Raw genomic sequence first — 21,655 nt, 5'->3', positions numbered from 1 at the left:
CCAATTGTTCAGTTTTACCTTCTCCCTTTTCAAATTATCTGCCTGGGCCATGAAAGAGGACATAACAAGGGAATTCTTGTAAGTTAAAAATTTTACTTACTTCATACAGGTTAATCAAATTAGTTTGCTCTGGACTGGAATTAAATACAAAACCAGCTTGCTATATTCAATTTCAGAAAATACTAGATACATTTTTTGTTTTTTCCTATGCTACTGAGCAGCTTTTATAGAATTTAATTTTTGTTTTTGTGCTTAGGCCCTGTTTACGGCTATACTAGAAAATGATGCAGATTTAAACTTATTTTGTTCTAACCCATTTTCTTCTATTTTGTTTGTGAGTTAATTGTTAACACAGGCAAAAGTCACAGAATTAAAATTGCACCTCAAGCTTGTTCTATACATAAGAACCAGAAACCAGTCAGCTACAAAGAAACACATCAGTTAAAGCTTTTGGTAAAAATTCTATGTAAGCCTATGAAAAAACACATAGGCTCAGTAGACCTGAAGATCCTTCACAGATGCTTTTCATTTGTACAGCTTTTGAAAAATAGCCTTTTGTCTTTGATACATGTATACAGCTAAAAATATTTAGCTTTGTTTTTTAAGAAAATGTTCTACATAATTTTACTGTACCTCTTGCCATGCACAACTGCCCCAGGATCCTCAGACTTCGCTTCCAACTCCTGAACTTCATCTACCAGTGTCTTGTAAGTAGCTCTCTTTACTCTGTAAGTACATACAAAATACTGCCAGACTTACTCTTCTTGAAAGTATAACAACAGATACTTTAAATGCTTATATAAATATTCAACTTATAAATCCATTTTCCCTGACTTAAAACTAAGGAGAAATATCAAAAAACAAATCTAAAGAACATATTTTATCATCTGTTATTGCAAATTAGAAATAGAAAATATTTATTAATAAAACACTACAATTATTTGAACATTTAAAATAGTAATAACTCTTGTAATAAAGTTTTTAAAAGACAAAGATGGTAAAAAAGAATTTTATAAAATCACCAGAATTTATCTTAATTTGTTTTTTATTATATTAGTAATTAGAATACACATTTAAAAGTCAGTACTCTCTTCTGTAAACACTGGCATTTCCGTACTCACACTTTGTATACTATATCAAGAAGTAAAGCTGTCATAGGAATACACAGAAGTCCCATCCAAAACACTCCAGAGCTGAACATCATAGCTGCCTGAAGAGAAAATGCACAAAACAGGATGTCATGACAAGAACTAGCAAAAAAAAAATCTTAGAAATATCAAGTAGTTTGTGGAGGCTATCAAAAGCAAATTTAAATGAATCATTCTAGTCTGACTAATGTGAAATAGAACTTGAACTCCTTTCTGAAATCCCCTGAGTTGCAACATAAATCCAGTAAATAGTAAGCACTATTTCAGGTCTAGAAGCTGGTAGAAAGATACAGTGCTTAGCTCTTTGCGTGGGGGAATCACCCCTCCACAATGCTGCTCCATAGCACTGTAATGATTACAGGCTTTTCCGTTAAAATCAGATTTATCAAAAATCCACCCTTTTCCAACTCTCTCAACACATTATGAGCATAGCTTTTCAATGTGCAATCTACTCTAACAGGATATAACAGTTTCTGACTCTTCATTTGGATACTGGACACTGTTACAATTACCCTGCAATATAACTTCGATCAAAGTTTTCTCCCACAGAACTCGTTGTACCACAGTTCCCACACTGCCACAGACTCCTGTTAATCAGATTGCTTAAAAATGAGAAATAAGGAAACAACTATTTATGTAATTATGAAAATATGCAACATATCGTTAAATGAAAATCTAACACATTAATACATGGTGAAATATTTGAAAACCACGTAGTTGTTTTTTTTCTGTGTATTTGTTTTTTCTGTACACCACTATATGTAATACATTGGAATTTCTTCTGTTCACAACTTGGTCTCTAGAAATACTAAAAAGTAAAACATATTGAATGGCCAAAACAAACATCACAATATATGGACATCAAAGAAAAAATGTCTTTACCCTTGTAATTCACATTGAAATGTCTACATTGATAATATGATGGATGCAAAGAGTATGATAAATACTTACTGAAGCATGTTACTAGTGGTTTGAATTGCAGTCAGTATTAGAAATAATTTTATAATGTAATTTGATTGTAGAGAGGTTGAAAGTAACATCACTACACAACAGTAGCGTAGTGTAGTTTCAAATCCTTTCTTTCATTACTTGGAGACTAATTTCTTTCACAGGTTAAAGCCTCAGTATGTAAAATAAATAAGCTGGAATGTTACTAGTTTTAATTAGCAGACAAATAGTAGACAGTTTGGAGTAGCTGAAGTCTAATTTCTCAACATGCATACATGAACATTTAAGAATTATACTCAAGTTAATATATGAAAATAGAAATTAATTATTTTCAGAAAAAACCCTAATTCTCATATAAGCAAAAAGTTCAATTTACCTTGTTTTTGTATCCAAATTCCTAATGACATTGATTCTTTGGAAAGCATTAGAATGTACTTTAAAAATATGGTAACCTTCCCATGACTATGTTAAAAGGACATAGATATTGCTCTGATGTTCTACTAACTACTTCTGTCAACAGCTGCCAGCAAAGGTGTAAATACTGAGCAGTAGCAGGTTCAGAATAAAACAATTCATATTTTCAAAAGGGAAAAAAAAAGGAGAAAATTTTGTATCAGGAGGAAATGTATTAGAGAGAAAAATGAATTAGCAGTCACTTTATAAGCAAAACCTGACTCTTGACATATTTGATGAAATACTAATTTTCTAGAACAGGAGCTAATAGGAAATGTCTATCATAAATGCATTTTGCAAGACATTTTACAATTAACTAGTAATTAGATAGACAGTTCCCTTAAAAACAAGAAAAAAGCATAATAATAGAATTTGAACTAATTATGATTATTCCTTCCTATTATTAACAACATTTTTTAATTTATAAGAACATAGCAAAGAGCTGTCCTTGTGTTAGCCACCTGGTATTAAATGTTTGCTGGTGAAACAGCAAAAGTGATAATGTAGGTCTTAGGATGTTAATTCTGACCATTGTAATGCTAACTATGAATGAAGGAACAACTGGCGCCTACTATTCACTCCATCCAGCCTTTGGCTTTACAAATGAACAACATGAATTGAGGTAAAAAAAAAAGTTTTTTTGCGTCATATTTGAAAGCCTGTCAGATTTTTTTTCTTTTACAGAGTTAATCCAAACCTAAAAGATTTAAAGCCGACATTCGCATTAAAGACAGAGGCCCTCTTTGTATTTTTTGGATGAAGAGGGGAAAAAATAAAATCCCACAGAGGTATTTCCTTCCTTTCTGTACAAGAAAGCTCCCCCCTCACTCTGTAGAAAACATTTTTGTCTCTAACTTTTCACATCTCTCTACACATAGGCAGGTCATCTGGGAAATGGCAAACCAATCCCTTTCAGACAATGGCACTAACAGGAGCAGCCTGTTCTGGGGACGGACTCTGGCTGCCTCTGTTTGTGGTTTACAAATTGTTCCTAATGTGAGAGATTTGTGGTCTATGCCAAGTCTTCCCCCTTTAGGCCTTGTGAAACCAAATGGAATCTGCCACAAAAGTGGCTCCCAGGGGAATTCAGAAGTAATCCAAAATGAGAGCTGGGAAGCCCAGTTTATTGTAGGACTTACAAATCCTGCAGGGAAGATAAATAATTTGTTGTGTGTGTAGCTCATGCTCAATATTAAGACTTTCTAAATAATTAGCATTTTTTTAAGTTTAGATTTTTATATAGGTTCTCATTTTTCAAAAAAGAAAGAATTGCTGAGGAATGCTCCTTTTCATGATTTAGTGGCAGACAAGAAATCCTTGCTGCAAAACATTTTTAAAGCACTGCTGAAGATGTAGTGTTAGGAAATTACATGTCAGAATGAACAGAGAATATTTGCTTTTTCCTCATTATGAAATGATCTGCCAAAACAGCTGGCTCAGATTTTAGAAAGCCTTTAAAAATGAGAAGAGAAAGATGAAAACAGTGGTAAAATTCTTGCTGCAGAAAAGTTCACCCTTTAATCTATTTCAAGTACCATCTAGGTATACATCTCCTTCCTATAAACTACAAAGCTATAAAATACCTCAACATCATCAAACCAGCAAAAGTTTCTCTTTTCAACCTACTGAAAAAACTTCATTAGTAGTAGTAATGTGCATGTGTTTGCCTTCATATATGCCAAAGTACTTACTGTTGTAGTACTAAAACAGATCTGCATTAACTTCCAGTGCAATGAATTTCCTACAAGTAAGTTTGTGTATTGCCTCTAGTCTTTGCTATGTAGAGTTTAAAAAACATCTTTTAGCTCCTTTTAATTAGGAACTGTGTTACTTAGAATTGCAAAGAATTAAGTTCCTCTCTATTAGGATCTCTGGTTATTAGGTACATTAACCAAGACAGACCACTGGAAGCAGAGAAGATAAATTAGGCAGTTCAAAGATCAGCTCTGCTGTTCCTGTTTGAGAGAATGAGAATGTAACTACTGAATATGGAGAAGGATCTTTGAAGTATATCTGGGAATAGCAGATTCTGGCTCATGAGTAAATGTCTGCTACTAGACCAAGTACAATTAAACGTGAAGGTTTGAGGAGTAAAAATGGAAGCTACCTATTGGGAATTAAACGGAAAAATAAAAACCCCTTAGACAACCCCTGAAGTGAAAGACAAAAAGAAAACTTTAAATATAAATTATTAAATAGTTAAAATATGTTAGTATCAGAATGGTAACATAGTTTTAGGCTCCTAGGTGAGGACAGATGACTAAAATGGATATGTTTTATGTGATGAACTCTGATTAACTTAAAAAAATCATCAATAAATCACTTTTTTTAAAAAGTAATAATATTCTCCACAAAAGTACACTGAAACTTTTCTCCCTAAACAAGATGTTCACATAGGTATAGAAAGGAAGACATACAGATTACTGATTTTTGTTTTGTAAAGACTCACAGGTATTAAAAGACAAGCTTGGAAAACTTGGAAGGGGGATGAAAATGTGCTAAAACTGTAGGATAATGCCTCTAAGGGCCTTCTGCTGAGGATGGGAAATATTTTGGACTACGAAGGAAAAGCCTAGCTTTTATTGTTGAATTATTTCAATGTTCTTGCAAATTTAGTACACCAGTTATTCCCCCTGAAATGAAGATACAGAATTTGGATAATATTTTAATCCAGACTGGTAAAAAAGCAGTGCAACAGCAAAAAAAAAAAAAAAAAAAGAAGACCAACTACCCTAGATATTAGCCATTGAAGAAGGACTATATTCTACAAGTTTTGTGATAATGAAGTGAGAATTGATAGACTTTGGTATTTGCTTACCATATAGAGCTCAAAGCACTTTTCTGAAATACAGATTGCCAACTCAGTTATCTGCCAGGTCCCTTAAATGCATGGCACAGTAATTCTCTTGTTTGGAGGAATTTAGAGAAATCATTACTTCCCAAATTTTAGGGGCCTTATTTATAACTCTCCCTGGCTAACACTGAGGAAAAGCACCATAGCAATTTTTCTTAAATATACAATGATTTAAATTTATTTATTATGCTGTATTCTGGAAAAGTTATTAAAAAATATTCATCTGTTTTTTAAAAGTGCAAGAGACAAGTATCCATTAATAGCACCTTTTACAGCTGGAGGGACAACATAGCAGGGTGCAAAAGCTCTAAGATCCTCACAGAGAAGCTGTTGATGTATGGGCTGGATGGACTGTGAGATACACTGAAAATGGGCTGAATGGCAGCTGGGGATCAGTGTCAGGCTGGCTGGAGGCCAGTAACTGAAAGTATACCCCAGGGATCAATACTGGGTCCAGTTTCATTTAACATCTTCATTAAAGATCTGGATGAGAGGCAAAACGTACCCTCAGGAAGTTTGCTACTGACACAAAATGGGGGGAGGAGTGGCAAATGCAGTAGAGGATTGTGTTGCCATCCAGAGAAACCTCAAAGGGCTGAAGAAATGGGCTGACAGGAACCTCATGCAGTTGAATAAGGTGGAATGCAAACTCCTGCACATGGGAAGGATCAACCCCTGGCAGCAGTATATCCTGGGGGCCACTCAGCTGGAAAGCAGCTGGGCAGAAAAGGACTTGGTCCCAACGCACACCAAGTTGAAAATGAGCCAGAAATGGGTCCTTGTGACAAAGGAAGTGAATGGTATCTTTTGGCTTCATTAGACAAAATATTGCCAGCAGAGGGGAAGGCAGGTCCCCTCCACTCAGCGCTGATGAAGTCATGCCTAGGGAAGTCTCCAGTTCTGGGCTCCCCATCACAAGAAATACAGATATACTGAAATTAGTCCAATGTCCTGAAGTGTCTTTCATACAGGAGAGAAACCTGAGATAGCTGGGACTATAGCCTAAGAGAAGGCTTTGGGAGATCTCTCACCCTGAGTGGAGGGTGCAAAGACAGAGACAGGCTATTTCCAGTGAAGCCCTGTCATGGCACAAGAGGCAAGGAGAGCAAACTAAAACTTGAATCTGAAGATCAAGAGAGCCTTTCACTGTGAGGGTGACTGAACAGGGACATAGGTTTTTCAGAAATGTTGTAGTGTCTCCATCCTTGGTAACACTCAAAAGCTGCCTGGACACAGTCCGGGGCAACTCAGTGCAGTGTCAGAAGCTTTAGACCAGATGACCTCCAGAGACCTGTTCAGCTGTTCTATGATTGTATTCTAACCTAAATACTTTGCTTTGTAGGCTTTGCTCTACATGAGACTAAAACCAATTCCCACTTTTGGATGAAACATCTTACTAGAGAAGACCTTTTCATTAGAGACCAAAGTATCTACAGTTTCAAAAAATTATTTTTTGAATGTGTTTTTGTGTAAAAAACCCCAATGTAGTAAAGGCATTAAAGGATGCATATCTAATATTTTAATAAGCATGATTTCATATAAGCAGGATACTTGGCATAATATAGAGAGAAGCAATATTTAAGAAACCAATGCTGTCAGTATAGTATATTCTAAAACACCTTTTCTACACAGTGCAGCTAAATCTTCCCAAAAGAAATATTACTGTTTTTCACAAGACTTCTGAAAACCTCAATCAAATGATCTTAAATTCTGTAAAATACATGCTTGGACCTTAACTCCAATTTCCGCCAGTAGTTTTATAAATCCCCTGGGTCAGGCAGAGCAGAAACAGATGGTGCTCTGGAGAACTTTACAGTGCATTGTCTACAGTACAACCATAAATTAAAAAGTTCTGTGGATACTGAACTTTTGCTTGAGTATCCATGTCATACTTCTTATTCAAGTAAAGTATTATTATTCTAAGCTATCTTATTAATCATATAGGTGTAAAAAAAGAGGTCTAACAATTCAGAGCGCAGAACAGTAACAAGGAGCATTACAGATTGATTTGTTTTTCTCCCCTCCTCAATTACAGGTTTGCAATTCAGACCATAACCAGATTTTTTCAAGAAAGAGATAATCATATTAGTTTAGAAAAGTATCTATTTTTATAATTTAAAAATTTTGTCTGCTTTTTTTAAGAGGACTTAAAGGAAAAGCAGACCTATTAACTGCAAGGATGGAAGCACTAATGGAAGGTTCTTGCAGCTTTACAGCCTACTGACAGATGAATGGAGGTTGCTGTTATTAGGTGATGTAAGTTACAGAAATTTCATTAGTTAAAGCAATTATTGCAAAAGGATTACACAGATATAAAAACATAGAAAATTTAATCACAGCTTCATTTATTTATGCAGTCATTATACAGATATGACAAAACATGGACAGCAGGAAACTTCTGGCAATTCCCTGAAGATAAAAAATCCATTTTGTTCAGTATCACAGAATAGTTTTCTCTGTATTGAAGAGTTTAAAAGAAAAAAGAAAATACACCTGCAAAGCATTTATCAAATATGAACAGACTTGGCATTTACTTTAAAAAACTTATGCAAACTTCATCTGGCTTAAACAGAAAATACCATAAGTTGTTTAAAATATTTTGAAAGTATATTTAAATTATTTATTTGTTAATATTATATATAGAAGTATCAACCTAATTATTATCAATGTAGTAGAAAGACAGACCCAGGCAGTTGATTTTTTTCAAGTCCACAATAAAAGTTTTCTTCTATTCTGAAGTGACACCTTTCTTTTGAAATTAAATGCAACTTTTTAATGCAAGGGGTCAAAATATATGGTGTTAAACCTAGCCAAACAATGCCTAAAAATAATTTTATGGTTTTCTTTTCCCCTTTCTTTCCTGTGCATCTGTATTTAAGAGCACAGTCTTTACTAGTAAAATATTAAGAAAATAACCCACAAAGTTCCTTGTTCACATGCTTCCATACTATACGGTACTGACAGAAAGCAAATGCATGAATAAACATTCCTGCAGATGTAATGCAAATTTTAATATAATAAAAATATCCTCTGTATGCTACAGAAGACGCAAAGTTGTTATAAACTCAATGAAAGCTTTTCAAATGTTTTCAGTATTTCTCTCTTATCAGCTGTGCATCCCCATTTCTTCTCACAGAAATAGTGTTTTGCTACTACTACCAAAATCCTTCTTGCAGAAAAGGTATTTTAATATTTTGTTATAAGTAGATAGAAGTTAAATTCCCAGTTTCTTAGGATCTGTGTCTAAGACTAGAAGAATATAGTCCCAGAATAAACTCAAGGAAAGTAATTTTTGAATGGGTGATTTTAAAGTACAAGCAAAATAATAAGAAAGTAAACAGTAAGTTCTACTTAATTAATGATAAAATATTTATGCCTTGTTTCTACTAAAAGACTCATGAAGTTGATTTGCTACAGTACCTGAACTAGCTACACATACTATACAACATAATTAATGAGTTAGGTTATCACCCCTTTTTATCACATATCCTTCTTCAGTTTTATGGCCTATTTTTCCATTTTCTTCATCTTCATAAAGACCATTGCTTCTCTCATAGTTTTCATCCATTTTTCCTTCTAGCCTGTGTCTGCCAAAAGACAATGGTGAACTGACAGTTTTCATCTGAACATCATCAGTAAGGGAAAATAAATGAAGTTTTCTTCACTTGGAACTTTATTTCTTTAAGAAAAAAACCCCACAACTGGAATAGAAACTGTTTTAAGTTTGGCAAGATGTAACTGGTTTCAGAATATGGAAAGCTACTATAACCCAGACATCTACTATCTATCTCTAACAGATAATCAGCAACAGAACTACCAGTTACTCATATCAGAAGACCTGTGCCAGGATACCTTACTTATGTGAGTAAGAAGTCAAATTGCAGTTCTTTTGGTGCACTACCTGTTTGACAATAAGTTATCACTACTTACAGGACTTAGGACTACTGCACCATGGAGAGCCATGTAGTTCCCACACTGTAAGAAATAGTACTGTATAGGTGGATGAGTGTTTGCCTAGTGCAGATCTACCAGTCTGGGAAAACCAGAAAACAAAGGTCTTGATGCCAGAATTGTCTCAGCATGCTAGATGAACCGGACATTTTGCATCAAGGGGGGCCCTGTGTGTTTTTGTTCTGGGAAAACTCAGCAGAAGAGAGAGACAGAAAAATACACTTGATTATACTATTAGGAACATGTCAAGGAAAGGGGTCTAGTAGCCTAGACAACAGAGAAAAAAATGCTGTAACTTTCATGATTTTTCACTTTACTGTATTTTCTTTTAGAGCACGGCATTCTGCAATCTTTCCTTCTGTAATAACAACATACAGCAACCTATATGTAAAGCCAACTTTAATTATCTTCTGTATAATTGGAAAAATACACAAAAGGATGGAAACAATTAGTGTAAAAAGTCAGAAGAACTTGCAAAAATAGGTGATATATTTGTTTCTTTGTTCAGTAAGTGACTGGATGATGGTTGGATAGTAAAAGATGAACACAAACCAACAACTCTTATGCTTTAACTTTGGGTCACTACCTTTAGTGCTCAAACATAAGAGTATTAGCAGCATGAATTGACTTTTCTTCTGTTACAACTCAATTTTTTGTCGAGTCAATACCTTGCAGTGTTCTCCATAGAAAAACATTGATTATCAGAGTTGAATATTTTATAGGAACGGATACAAAAAAAGAGTTTCAAAATATTTAGATTAAAACATTCCTCTGCATCCAATGAATGAATTTTCCATCACCTCCATATGCTTTTTCTCTCCCTGTCAAGAGCAATAGAATTTTATTTTCTTGGAACAGAACCAGAAATAAGCAGGAAGAATCTTACTATTTTCATGACATTAATATGAAGAAGAACTGAATCCTTACCAGAATGTTTCATTAGGTGCTTTTCTATCTCAAAGAAGACATGAAAAATATGTTTGCAGAAGACATCATCTAGCTGGAATTTAATTGTTGGATGAATATTATGTTAAGAATACAGACTGGAAAGACTATAACCTACTATGACAGAATTGTTACCAGCTCTAAGAAGAAGAAAGAGAATACTTTTAAACATTCTAAGGACTATAGTTATGTAATCTGCAACTATATATCCTTATAAATTTGAAGTTTATTAAAAAGGGGGAATTTTTAATGAACACATTTGGGGAAAAAATGCATGAAAGTCCCCTTCAGCATAATTTCTCATATCATACCAGCTAAAATGGACAAAAAGCTAAAAGCAGACATCAGCTTTTGAGACACTCTAACTTTTGCCAATACGTTGATGAATTTTTCAAGTCTGACTCACACATTTGAAGAAATCAGGCAAGCAGTATTTGCACAGGCAAGTAGAATTGCTCATATAGATTTGTTTCTGTCACATCACATTTTTTTGCACAGATAAATCCAAGAATCTCTTAGTTTCAATACTTTTGGAAGGCCTGATTTGCTACAGAGAAACTCAGTGAATTCTGCCCTGCCAGAGACCACTCAGTCAGTAGAGGAACTTCCAGGAAAGCTTACAGAAATCCTGCTTCCAGTCTGAGCTGCAGGATGCATCAACAGGACTTTTAGCCACACAGAGTGCAGCACAAAAAGCTAGACAAGAGTTTTGAACATAAGCTTTACTGGCCTATGATACTTTCAGAAGACTTTATTCTGACATCACAGACATTGAAATATATTCCTAGAAAGGAAACAAAACCAACCTCAGTCAACACCACCCACCTTTGAACAACTTCATGCACATACACACATCAAAACTACTAAATACGCATACATGCACAAACAAACACACCAACAAATTAACACTACCCATTTCAAGTACAGATAAAGTTTTATCACAACCAATAAATGATTTTAGGTTCATAAGTCAGACTACTTTGGCACAATGTTGAATTCAAAGCCTAAGAGTATTATTTTTGTTGACAGCTAGATCTCTTTAATGAAGAACTGTTTCTAGGAGATCACAGGAATTACACTCCCTCAACCCCAGGTGTTTTCACAGTAACTTCAGGCTCTGAAAATGTACCAACTATAACATTGTTATTTCAATAGTGAAGTATCCACCCTTATGTCACACAAGGTATAACACACCATTTTGTTTCCACTGTGCTTATCACCATGAAAGTTCTGGTGTCTTAAAAGCTATAAAGTTTTTACAAAATCTCTAAAACCACCAAATTCCAAAAACATTGTTTCTTCTATAAAATACAGTATATATGAAGAAAAATGCTGAAGTACAATAGTTTAGATTACTTTAATTTAAAACAATATACAGAATTAGTTTTGAGTACTGGAGGCAATGTGGTAATGTACAAAATCTACATATATACATATGTTAGACACTATGATACAGAGGAAAACCAGCTAGAAATTGTGTAATTTCAAATTCTTTTCCTTAGGTGTCCAAGTATTTAAGGTAACACCTTGTGCTTTCCATTAAAATGTAATAGTTACAGAAATGCCTATAAACTATTTTTTCCTTTAACAGTTTAAATAAGAGGTTGGATTTATGAGTCTTAATTACTTTCGAGAGAGAGAGATATGCACCTACATTTTCCAAATCCTACATAAATTTTTAAATTGCTGAATTATATCACAGTGGTGGTGGAGTTAAAGGGACTCACTCTTTTACTGGTGTAAGGCTTGATTTAGCTGATATGCTTTGAGAACCATTAGAAGAATATCTTTCTGACTCAAGCAAGTATTCTCAGTTTCTGATTCCCACTGAGAATGCACATCAAACTTCTCAGCTCAGGAGGTACTGGTCCCACCCAGAAGCAGACATTAGTGTCTGGGAAATTATTTCTTCAGACATTTCTGGAACTGAATGGTACTGAGAATTTGGGACTGCAGCTCCAATTAAATCAGATAAGGTAGCAAATAAGCATCTTTTACAGATTCAATCCAATCTGGAATATTCAGATCAGGTTTACACAAATGCAATTAAAAATGAATGAGAAACCACTAATTACCATCAAAAGGTTAAAGATACATTAGAATAATGCATTCCAAGCAGCACATTAATCAACAAGGAAGTGCTCCTGACAAGCAGTTAATGCAATGTTATGGAACCTCAAATTTTTTTGAGGCATTTTACAGAAGTACTTGGAAAATTTGTAAAATTCAAGATTAAAAACAGCCTTAACCAGGCTACTATTGGTTACTTCATTATAAAAAAATACTCCAGAAAAATAAGCACTATAATTCTGAGAACTGCATTTGGTAAGACTTTTCTTCAGAAAACTAAAGCTTACCTAAGAACTGCAAAACAGATTACCTGTCTATTCTTTCTCATTAGACCATATACTCACAGCCTGTTAGCTGAGCTCCATTTTTACAAGAGTAAAAATTTATTTTATTTTAAATAAACACGGTTGCCATATTGAAGGTATAAAAGACAGAATGACATATGCACCTCTAGTTAGTAGAAGGATCCAATAAAGATTACGTCTGTACTACTGACTGAAACAATATTTTTTCCACACATTTGGATGGTAGTTAAAATATATTTTTACCTCTCCTGACATATCCGGTGCCATAGGAATGACTGGCCACAAAGAAGAGTAGATTCCAAAAAACACTACCCAAAGTGCAATGCTTCCCCAGATTGCTATGTGGCTGAACTGTTGAAACAAGCATAAAAAGAACAATTATCATAGATGTATTATAACATAAGATCTTTGCTACCTAGTATTTACAATGCTATTTTGATATATTAGGTTAAATTTCCATACCTTGTATTAATTTAACTCTGCTACTTCACTTAGCTATTTCTTAAAGGAAAATGATACTATCAGCAGCAATATTACTGCATTTTAAGCCAATTTAAATTCAGTTACAATAAGTCCAGAGTAATTTGATTTTCTTGTTTAAGTATTACATCTGTCATAATTTTCAATATTGAGCATTATTTTTTGTATGTGGATATTCTGTCCTTCCACACAGTAACCACAGTTTGCTACTGACAAACTCTTAAATGGGTGCAATATAACAAGTAAGAAGAAAACAATACAATTATTCATCCATCATATTTCACAGAACATATGAGAATATGGTAAAGACATTTGCTTACCAAAGTCCAATATGAGGTCTCTAATCCAGCCTTCAAACACACAGTCAGAACCACAAACTTCAGGAGAGAAAGACAGAGAGAGTATTCTTAATATGCCAATCTTAACACACAGAAATTATTAGTTTGGTTAAACTTTCAGGAGAAGACAAGAAAAAGTAAATTACTACTAGAAGATTTAAGGATACAACCCAGTAATAAGCTAATAATAGAACATTAAGAATTACTAGATTCCATTAATAATGGCCACTCCCTTGATTTGGAAAACTCTTCTTTTGCATTAGAAATCTTATCCTTGCTTCTTAGAACTCTGTAAGTCTGGCTCTTACAAAGGTGTTGGCATCTTTATTGATGGTATTTAGGTTACACAGAAAGGTTTGTGAAAATTGTAGTAGTCCTCTTCAGTAGAGACTGAAGGCACTCTAGTTACAGACAGGATGACTACAACTTTGTACACCAAGACAGATTTAGAAGACACAGATGCTGGACTGAAGGAGGCTTGCAATTGTTCAAGTTTACATTAATCTAAACTTAAAACACAACCAAAAGTTTTGTTCACTTCATCAGTAAATGAGTCATCTGCACCAAACCCTGAAAAGCCTGAGTTAAATGTTGGTAATAGAAGACTTATGTTCTGCATACAAATAACATGTTGAGTAAGTTTGTTATGTCATTTTCATTATTCCCTCTGATCTTTACCCTTTTCTTATCTTTATACTTTTTATACAGCAGTCTCTGAAAACATCACGTTTGTAGGCCATGCTCCATTTTATCTTACAGATGAGCAACAGGAGAAAGTTTATAATCCTACAGAAAGGACTAGTTGATCTAGGAAAGTTGTTTATCTCCCTCCTTTGAAATTCACTCAAGCAAGTTTTCTGTTTGCCACAGATATAGTTATGACATTTTGTAACTCACTCGTGGATGTGTATCACAAGTTTTGCTTTACATGTAATCTGAAGAATATGAGGCTGATAAAAGGAGTCACAAAGACCAAGCTCCAACTCTAACAGCTATACTTTAAATTCTAGCTTGTTGGACAACTTGGCAGCACGGGTTGCCAGTGAGTCTGTTTGTATTTAACTTCAAGCAGCCTCAGAAATTCAGAAGAAATGTACTTCAATCAGAAGCTGAAGCAACTAGTTAAATATGTATGACAAATCTTTCACTCTGTCTGGTGCACAGGATACAAACACTGCAAGAAAGCTTCCACCTATAAGCTTATACTTTCAATTCTGAAATCCTGAAATCTCCTATTTCAACTGTGCTATTAAGGACAAAAAAAAAACAACCTCACACCACCACAATTTCATTATCTAAAACATGTGTGAAACCTAATTAGAAGAAAATTGAGGATAATTATGAGTATTATAATTGGCTTGGTCTATCCAGTTTGGGTTCTGTACTTGGATGCATGAAAAAAAGTTATGGAAAAATAACCCAAACAAACTCCTTTCGTACACTTGTTCGCTACTTGGGTCAGTCATAAGAGAAGTAAACATCCTTCAGGATAAGATCAAACATTGCTGCTGCATAGACAAAATGTATACACAAAACAAACACTGCAGATCTCTATAAAAGGAGATACACATTGTGAGTATAGAGCCTTTACTGACCTGTGATGGGATCAGATCTGATACTGCTAACAAAATCACCAACTACACAGAGCCACTCCCTCAGGAATATGGGGTTTATTGCTCCCTCCTCTGCTTCAGTAGTGCTCTAAATCCTACCCAGGGAGCAAGAACTCAAACTGGTATTCTGTATAAAGACTGAGATTTTTTTTTTAACAAAAGACTCTCCAAAATGGTCATACAGATATTTTCACAGCACTCGATTCCTATTTGGAATTTATGTTAAAAGAAATAATTCCAGGACATACTATGAATCATTGCATATTTCTGAATTTTATTTGTGGATCCAAAGAAACGAAACTGTATCAACTCCTGAATTCCTTTCTTATTCACTTTTGCAGAACTGATGACTACAGATGTCTGAAAACCACATTGTAAACAGTATGAGAAATGAGAATTACCTTAACTTCAGAATTTTGATATGACTGACAACTGTTACTACTCATATACCTCACAAAAACAGATTTAAAGAAAAAATTAAACTCTCCACCCTAATTTTTAAAATATCTCCAAAAATCACGTTTGTCCCAGATTTCCTTGAATTCCTGTGCAAGAGCAGGAAACTATCAATTGTAACTTCTCTATTTCCCCAGACTTTTAACCTGAAGTGAAGGAAAATAGGGGTTTTTTTTGGGAAATTCTTGAGCATTTTGCAGGTTAGTAGCAAGAAATTAACTACCTCTCAAGATGGTCAAGTTTCAGCTCTTCTAGTTGAGAAGCAGTTGCAGAATGTGACATATGAGCAGCATTGTGACCTCTGTTTTAGCATGTGTCTAGAATATTTTCCTTTTATTTCAGTTATGCTGTTTCCTTATTCCCCAAAGAAGTGATTTTGATGTGAATTCATATTACGGCCCCTTACTTTAATGGAAGAATTAATTTCTTTTTTGCACCCGTCAACAGTGAGGAACTTGAAAAATTAATTAAACTTTTAACATTGAAGAACAGAGGAGCATAAATCTAATTTTGTTTCTAAGACAGATCTTGGAAAACCCACTATTGAGTAACATTCATATCTAGTAAGTGAAAAGCACATATTTAGCTTTACTGATTTATTCTAGGAGATACAAGATTAAAAGGAAAAAAAAACAATTATGACTACTACCTATGAGAGCAACAGAAATTTACTTTTAGGTATGGATCAGGTGTATTTCTGGTGGTTTGATTGCCTCTGAAAAGGGAGGCACAACCTTTATTCAGTATGACTCATTACCTCTTTTAAGGCCTCATGTTAAATTAAGAGAGAGAACAGGATTGTATCATCAGAAGCCCACAAACCACTTCTATAATCAACAACCTGATATTTCTCCAATGCAAATGCTTAAACTAAATTAATAAGCATGCTAATTAGGGAATTAGAATTCCCATTATTTAAAAAACCAGACAGTTAACAGTAAAGAACAAATGTATCTTCTGCATCTTTATTAAAATGCTATGTTTTAAAAACTGGAATTAGAACACAAAGTGCACTCCAAATCTTCTTGAAGAGTCATTCAAGAGCCATTTCTTAAAGCACTTTTTAAGGCACTGCACTAAGTCTTCTATGAATAGAATTAATAGTAATAGTAGCAGGATATCTTTAAAATAGTTAGAGCCAATGTAGACTTACAGTGTATACAGTGTTACCCAGGAGCAGGTAATCAGAAGTCCTGCCATTGCCGAATACAGTACCTGGAAAAGGAAAAAGGGATTAAAATAAAAACATTTCAACATCCACAAAAGGACTATATATGATCTTAATTTTGATACAAAAGAGATGGCAGCACTTTCTACAGGGTACTCAGAGATTTCATCTTGAACTGCACTGAACACTAGAGAACTATGACTTGTATCATGTTTAGTGCTCTAAAACTTTCAGTGACTTTAGGGATTATGCAGGAAACAGGAACTTTCTGTGACACCATATACCAATAAAACCAATTTTGTATTCAGTAGAGTGCAATTAAGAGTTTCTTTTAATATCAGATATAAACTCTTATCATCAGAAGATGTGAAATAAAATGGTTATAGTATATATTGCTTATAACATGTAAGTAAGCAGAAGGCTTAGAGTCAGACTTTCATAAATTCTGTTATTTTTGGTATGGAAACTTATCTTTGCTCTTATGCATATTTCTGAATTCAACTTCAGTAAAAATAGAAAATATACTCAGTTTAAATTCTTGAGATGCTTGTCATTCATAAAATTTTCAAAATTTACCCAACTCAAATATGTGGATTCATATAAGTACATACCCATTTGGCACATATGGAAACACACACACACACATCAATTATGCAGAGTCAGAGCTCTCAAGAGACGCATTTTCATAAAAAATCATATTTTCATAAAAACCACATGTTTCCTAAGTTTAAGACTCTAAAGCAGTGAATTTTCCATTATTTATTAGAAGTTCGTGAGTATTTTTACAGCATAAGCTTTTCTGATCCCAGTTCTGTCAAATGTTTTTTTAGACATGGGATGATCAACAACTGAATTATTATGAGGAAATTCCTCATTCTCAATTAAAAGTGCTGAGGTGGCTGCATTTTCCCATATTCAGTTTTGAAATGCTTCTAGCATTCAAGGCTGTTCATATACAGCAACTAAAATAATAAAATTCTAATACTCTGCTGTAGAGGTTCTAACCACTGGGATATTGCTTTTTACTGCATTATACAGAGTGTTAAATGCTGTGTATGTAGTAAGTAAGGACAAAAGACAATAAAAAAAAGAATAATAAAGAAGTATTTTTAAAAAAGTTGTATTGGGGAAAGAGAAGAATAAAGGTATTTCTCTGTGGGGGGAATTAAGGGATAGATTTTTAACTCCTCTGATTAGGCTGGACAGAAGAAGGTGACAAAAATGGTGATAAATGCTGATAAAAACAGGCTGTAGTTGGAAACACTTATTTTCCACTATCTCAGCTGGCACATGGTATATTAAACACTGCTAGTTAAGTATGTTTTCATATTTGTGTTGAGTGTTTTTCCAGCCTGCATATCATCTTTATATATGCTTGAAATTAAATCCATTTTGGTTGTGGATGAAGAATGCTCCTCTCTAAAAGCTTTTCAGGACTTGTGAAGACAGTTTAACAAAGAAAAAAAATGATGCATTTACTGATATTCTGGAAGAGACAGGAGGGGACAACTTCACACAAAAATACTAGGATAGAAGTCCTCCTTAACCTAGTTGTTTCCCATTCCGTGATGAGGAGTGCACCATGGCTGCATCCTTAGCTCTACTGATACTGGCTGCATTTCTGACACTTCCCCTATTTAACTTCCTCCCTGGACAGACTAGCACACCAAGAAGGACTACAGGAACTGAAGCCTGAAAAAAAACAAACCCAAGACTGTAGCTTATTTTAAAGATTATACAAAAGAGGAGCACCTGGTGAATTTACTAGTACATGCAAATTTGGCTTCTCCCATTTATGTTGGCAAAGTTGTATCTGAAGAAGCTTCTGTGAAGATTGATGTTTCACTTTTTGTATCCACATGACAGTACACAGAGTGTAAATTTTGTGTACTGCACAATGGTAAGGTCCCATGAAGCCAATTCTGACAAACAACTCTTACAAATCCATACTTATTCTCTGATCATGTATTTCTTGATAGACTCTACTATGACATGCAGTTTGAAATTTTCTACTTACAGATAAGAAATAGGTGGACAAGCAAGACTATGACTAAACAGTAGAATTTGACCAAGAGAAGGGTGCCAAGAGATTTTAATCATCTTCAAGATTTGGTTTTGAACATTCTAATAAATACCTTCTCATATACCACTGCACTGCTTTACAATATATACCTAGCAGTAAAGAGCAAAGTGAGAATAAGGCAGAGGAATAGGCAGGCAGCTAAGCCTATTTCCACCATTCAGAGTGCTGGGACTCAGCACTCTAATGCACAGAGCTAAGCTATAACTTTCATATTTCAGGATCTATCTGCACCTCTTCATTGTTAAGAGAGGGTGGAAGCAGGGACTTGTTCTCAGAAGTTCCTGTCTCTGGTACTCCTTAGGAAACGACTAGTATTATATCCCTTTCCTCACTACACGTGCAGACACCAGTGATTTAGTTAATAGCATATCTCTTTTTTGTACTTGTATCTCCCTCATGTAAAACTCTGAGCACCACCAGACCCATCCTAGGTACTGATTATATCACCTCACAATGTACACAATTCTCCCAAATCCCAGTTCTGCTCCCTTACCCATCCTTTCTTTAGCAATGAAAGGGAAGGGCAGCAGGCAATTTGTTCAGACTCACAGAGGCCACTTGCCAGCAAGGCAGTTCTAGCCCAGGGTTTGTGTGCCGAGGAGGTTGAGCTCTGACAAGTGCTTGTACAGGTATCTCTGCCATTCACAAATGAACTCTGCATCACCACAGACACTCATTGAACACTTATCCATGATGTAATGCAAAAATCTCTCATGTGGATTGGCTACAGCTTTGAACGGAGATTTCAGTTTGAATGTGAGATTATGGTTTTAGAGTATGCACTGACATTTTGGGAATCTCATTCCTACTGGGCCATCTAAATCTCTCCAATGCAAACTGTTGCCACTGAACTCACATTCAATGTTATGTGAGTGGGCTTTCAGAGAAAATAGGCTGCCACATCCCTCTCTTTACCCATTAGGAGTCACAGAGTGTTTTTCCCTTAAGCTTTTAGGGCATAAGCAGCTGTTACTCAGCTGACCTGAGCTGCTAGTCTAAGCACTTTCAAAAGTCCATGAGAACATTTCTGTCCCCTATGCCAGGGCAGACTGCTTGGCTACATCACCAAAACTGAAAAGGGACTAATTTTCAGAAAATCTGTGAGGTACACACTTGTTTTGTTCCTCCCCACAAATTGGAAACAAAACAAAACCCCACCTTTATGAAAGCTCTTCCAGGCCCAAACATTCCCACAAAATGGAAGCAAGTGCTTTCAAGTTTCCTTTAATTAGCACCACTTTCCTCTCAACCACCCCACTTCCTTCTGCAGCTCAAGCATAGACAACAGCTGAACTAGAAGATGGACAGGAGTGAGCAGTCCAAGATGTCACTGCTCCTCTGCCACAATCCCACTCATAGAAATATAAACTAGCAGATTAGTATGACCTTGACCTAACAGGACAGAATGTACACACAATAAAACTAAATGTTGACAAAATGTAAGAGACAATACAAGGGATCATAGCATTTTAGAATCGTGGAGGTATTTACCGTGGTGGTGTATTTCATAAAAATTAGCATAATTAAATAGCAATCTCTTTTTCTCCATCTTGTTTCAGTTTACATCAACACTATTGAAATAGCTAAATGTCTATGTACATATTATTATTCCTGCTTTTACACAGATCTTAAATAAAACATTTTATGTATATGGCACCTGGTTTAGTTCTAGAAATGGTATCTTGAAATTTAATCACACCGAACTGTTATTATTTATAAAGCTTCCCTTAGAAATAAGACAATATTTAGAAATGTTGTACTTTTCAACACTTATATTTTTATTTTCATAATATTTACCATGCTGGAGGGCTTTTAGTGGAAACCAAAACAGAATGAATGAGTGGAAGAGGCCATTTAAACAATGAACCCAGAAAACCTAAGAAAGAGAAAACAGAAAATCCATGAGAACCATTTGCAATAAACTAGCTCTGTGAACCCTGACCTTTCTTTTTATCCGTGTGTTAGATTCACAAAATGTGTTTTTGTTAGGCCACCACTGTGGAGTAATATAACTGACAGGCACTTTCTGCCTCTTAGCTCTTCATGGGTCATTTGTTTATTTTTATGCTTTGAAAAAAAGTGTTTATTTTCTCCTCCTTTTAATTTCAATTCAGAAGGGAAATTAAAACATAAAAATATGGGAATATCATCAGAAAAATGAGACTAAACTAGACAGCTGGAACAATTCCTACATTCTAAGTGGGGAATTAAAAAGGACTCTAGCTTTTATAATTTGCATTTAGTATAAGAATAAATTTAGATAATAGAAAAATTAAAACCTGAGTTACACATATGCCTAACCTACATATTCCCACACACAAAGGAATTTAAAAAGGACAAATATCAGTTTCTTCCTTAAATTTCTCCTTACATACTCCATTCTTGAGGAGCACAATTTGATCATATTAAAATTCCTTTAGTGTATTTGCTGAACAACTGAAGCTTTACTTTCAAATTTATTTTCATTTGTAAAAGATGCCTTCTGCAAAGGATTGTATTAAGTTTAAGAAAAAACACTCTATAAGCATTTTCCATAATATATTGCATAATGACATAAAAAGACTTAAAAAATATGTAGCCCATTTCCTTCAGTATGGCAATATTGGTTTTTTCACTAACAATGCTTTTGACTGTTATGCCGTTTACTGTAACTGAATGATGTGTATCTTGAGTGTTAAGGTGTTCAAACAATTGAAATTAAGTTGCCTGTCTCACATTTTTCCACAATGTCTCAACATCTTTTGTTAGATTATTCAGCTACACTTGGTTGCATGGTCCAATTTACACTCTAATACTTTGCACATTTAAACTTGTGCTACTCATTAACCTTTGTCTCTCCTTCT

General features: G+C 34.6%; 1 protein-coding gene across 3 annotated transcripts in view; it reads right to left on the bottom strand.

The window, feature by feature from the left end:
- Window positions 1-21,655, bottom strand: part of ATP8A1 (ATPase phospholipid transporting 8A1) — a 101,182-nt gene that overhangs the window by 11,920 nt on the left and 67,607 nt on the right. For all 3 annotated transcript variants that reach the window (XM_036381478.2, XM_054514509.1, XM_036381477.2), the window contains 6 exons: window positions 20,610-20,688; window positions 16,715-16,776; window positions 13,475-13,531; window positions 12,918-13,025; window positions 1,122-1,210; window positions 634-726 (listed from right to left, as the gene is read on the bottom strand). In XM_036381478.2, the coding sequence (XP_036237371.1) occupies window positions 634-726; window positions 1,122-1,210; window positions 12,918-13,025; window positions 13,475-13,531; window positions 16,715-16,776; window positions 20,610-20,688 (488 nt within the window). The remainder of the gene's footprint in view (window positions 1-633; window positions 727-1,121; window positions 1,211-12,917; window positions 13,026-13,474; window positions 13,532-16,714; window positions 16,777-20,609; window positions 20,689-21,655) is intronic.

The sequence above is a fragment of the Molothrus ater genome, chromosome 4, assembly GCF_012460135.2.
Source record: "Molothrus ater isolate BHLD 08-10-18 breed brown headed cowbird chromosome 4, BPBGC_Mater_1.1, whole genome shotgun sequence".
Taxonomy (NCBI): Eukaryota; Metazoa; Chordata; class Aves; order Passeriformes; family Icteridae; genus Molothrus; species Molothrus ater.
Note: the sequence above shows the minus strand (reverse complement) of the source record. Positions and strands in the feature narration are given on the sequence as shown.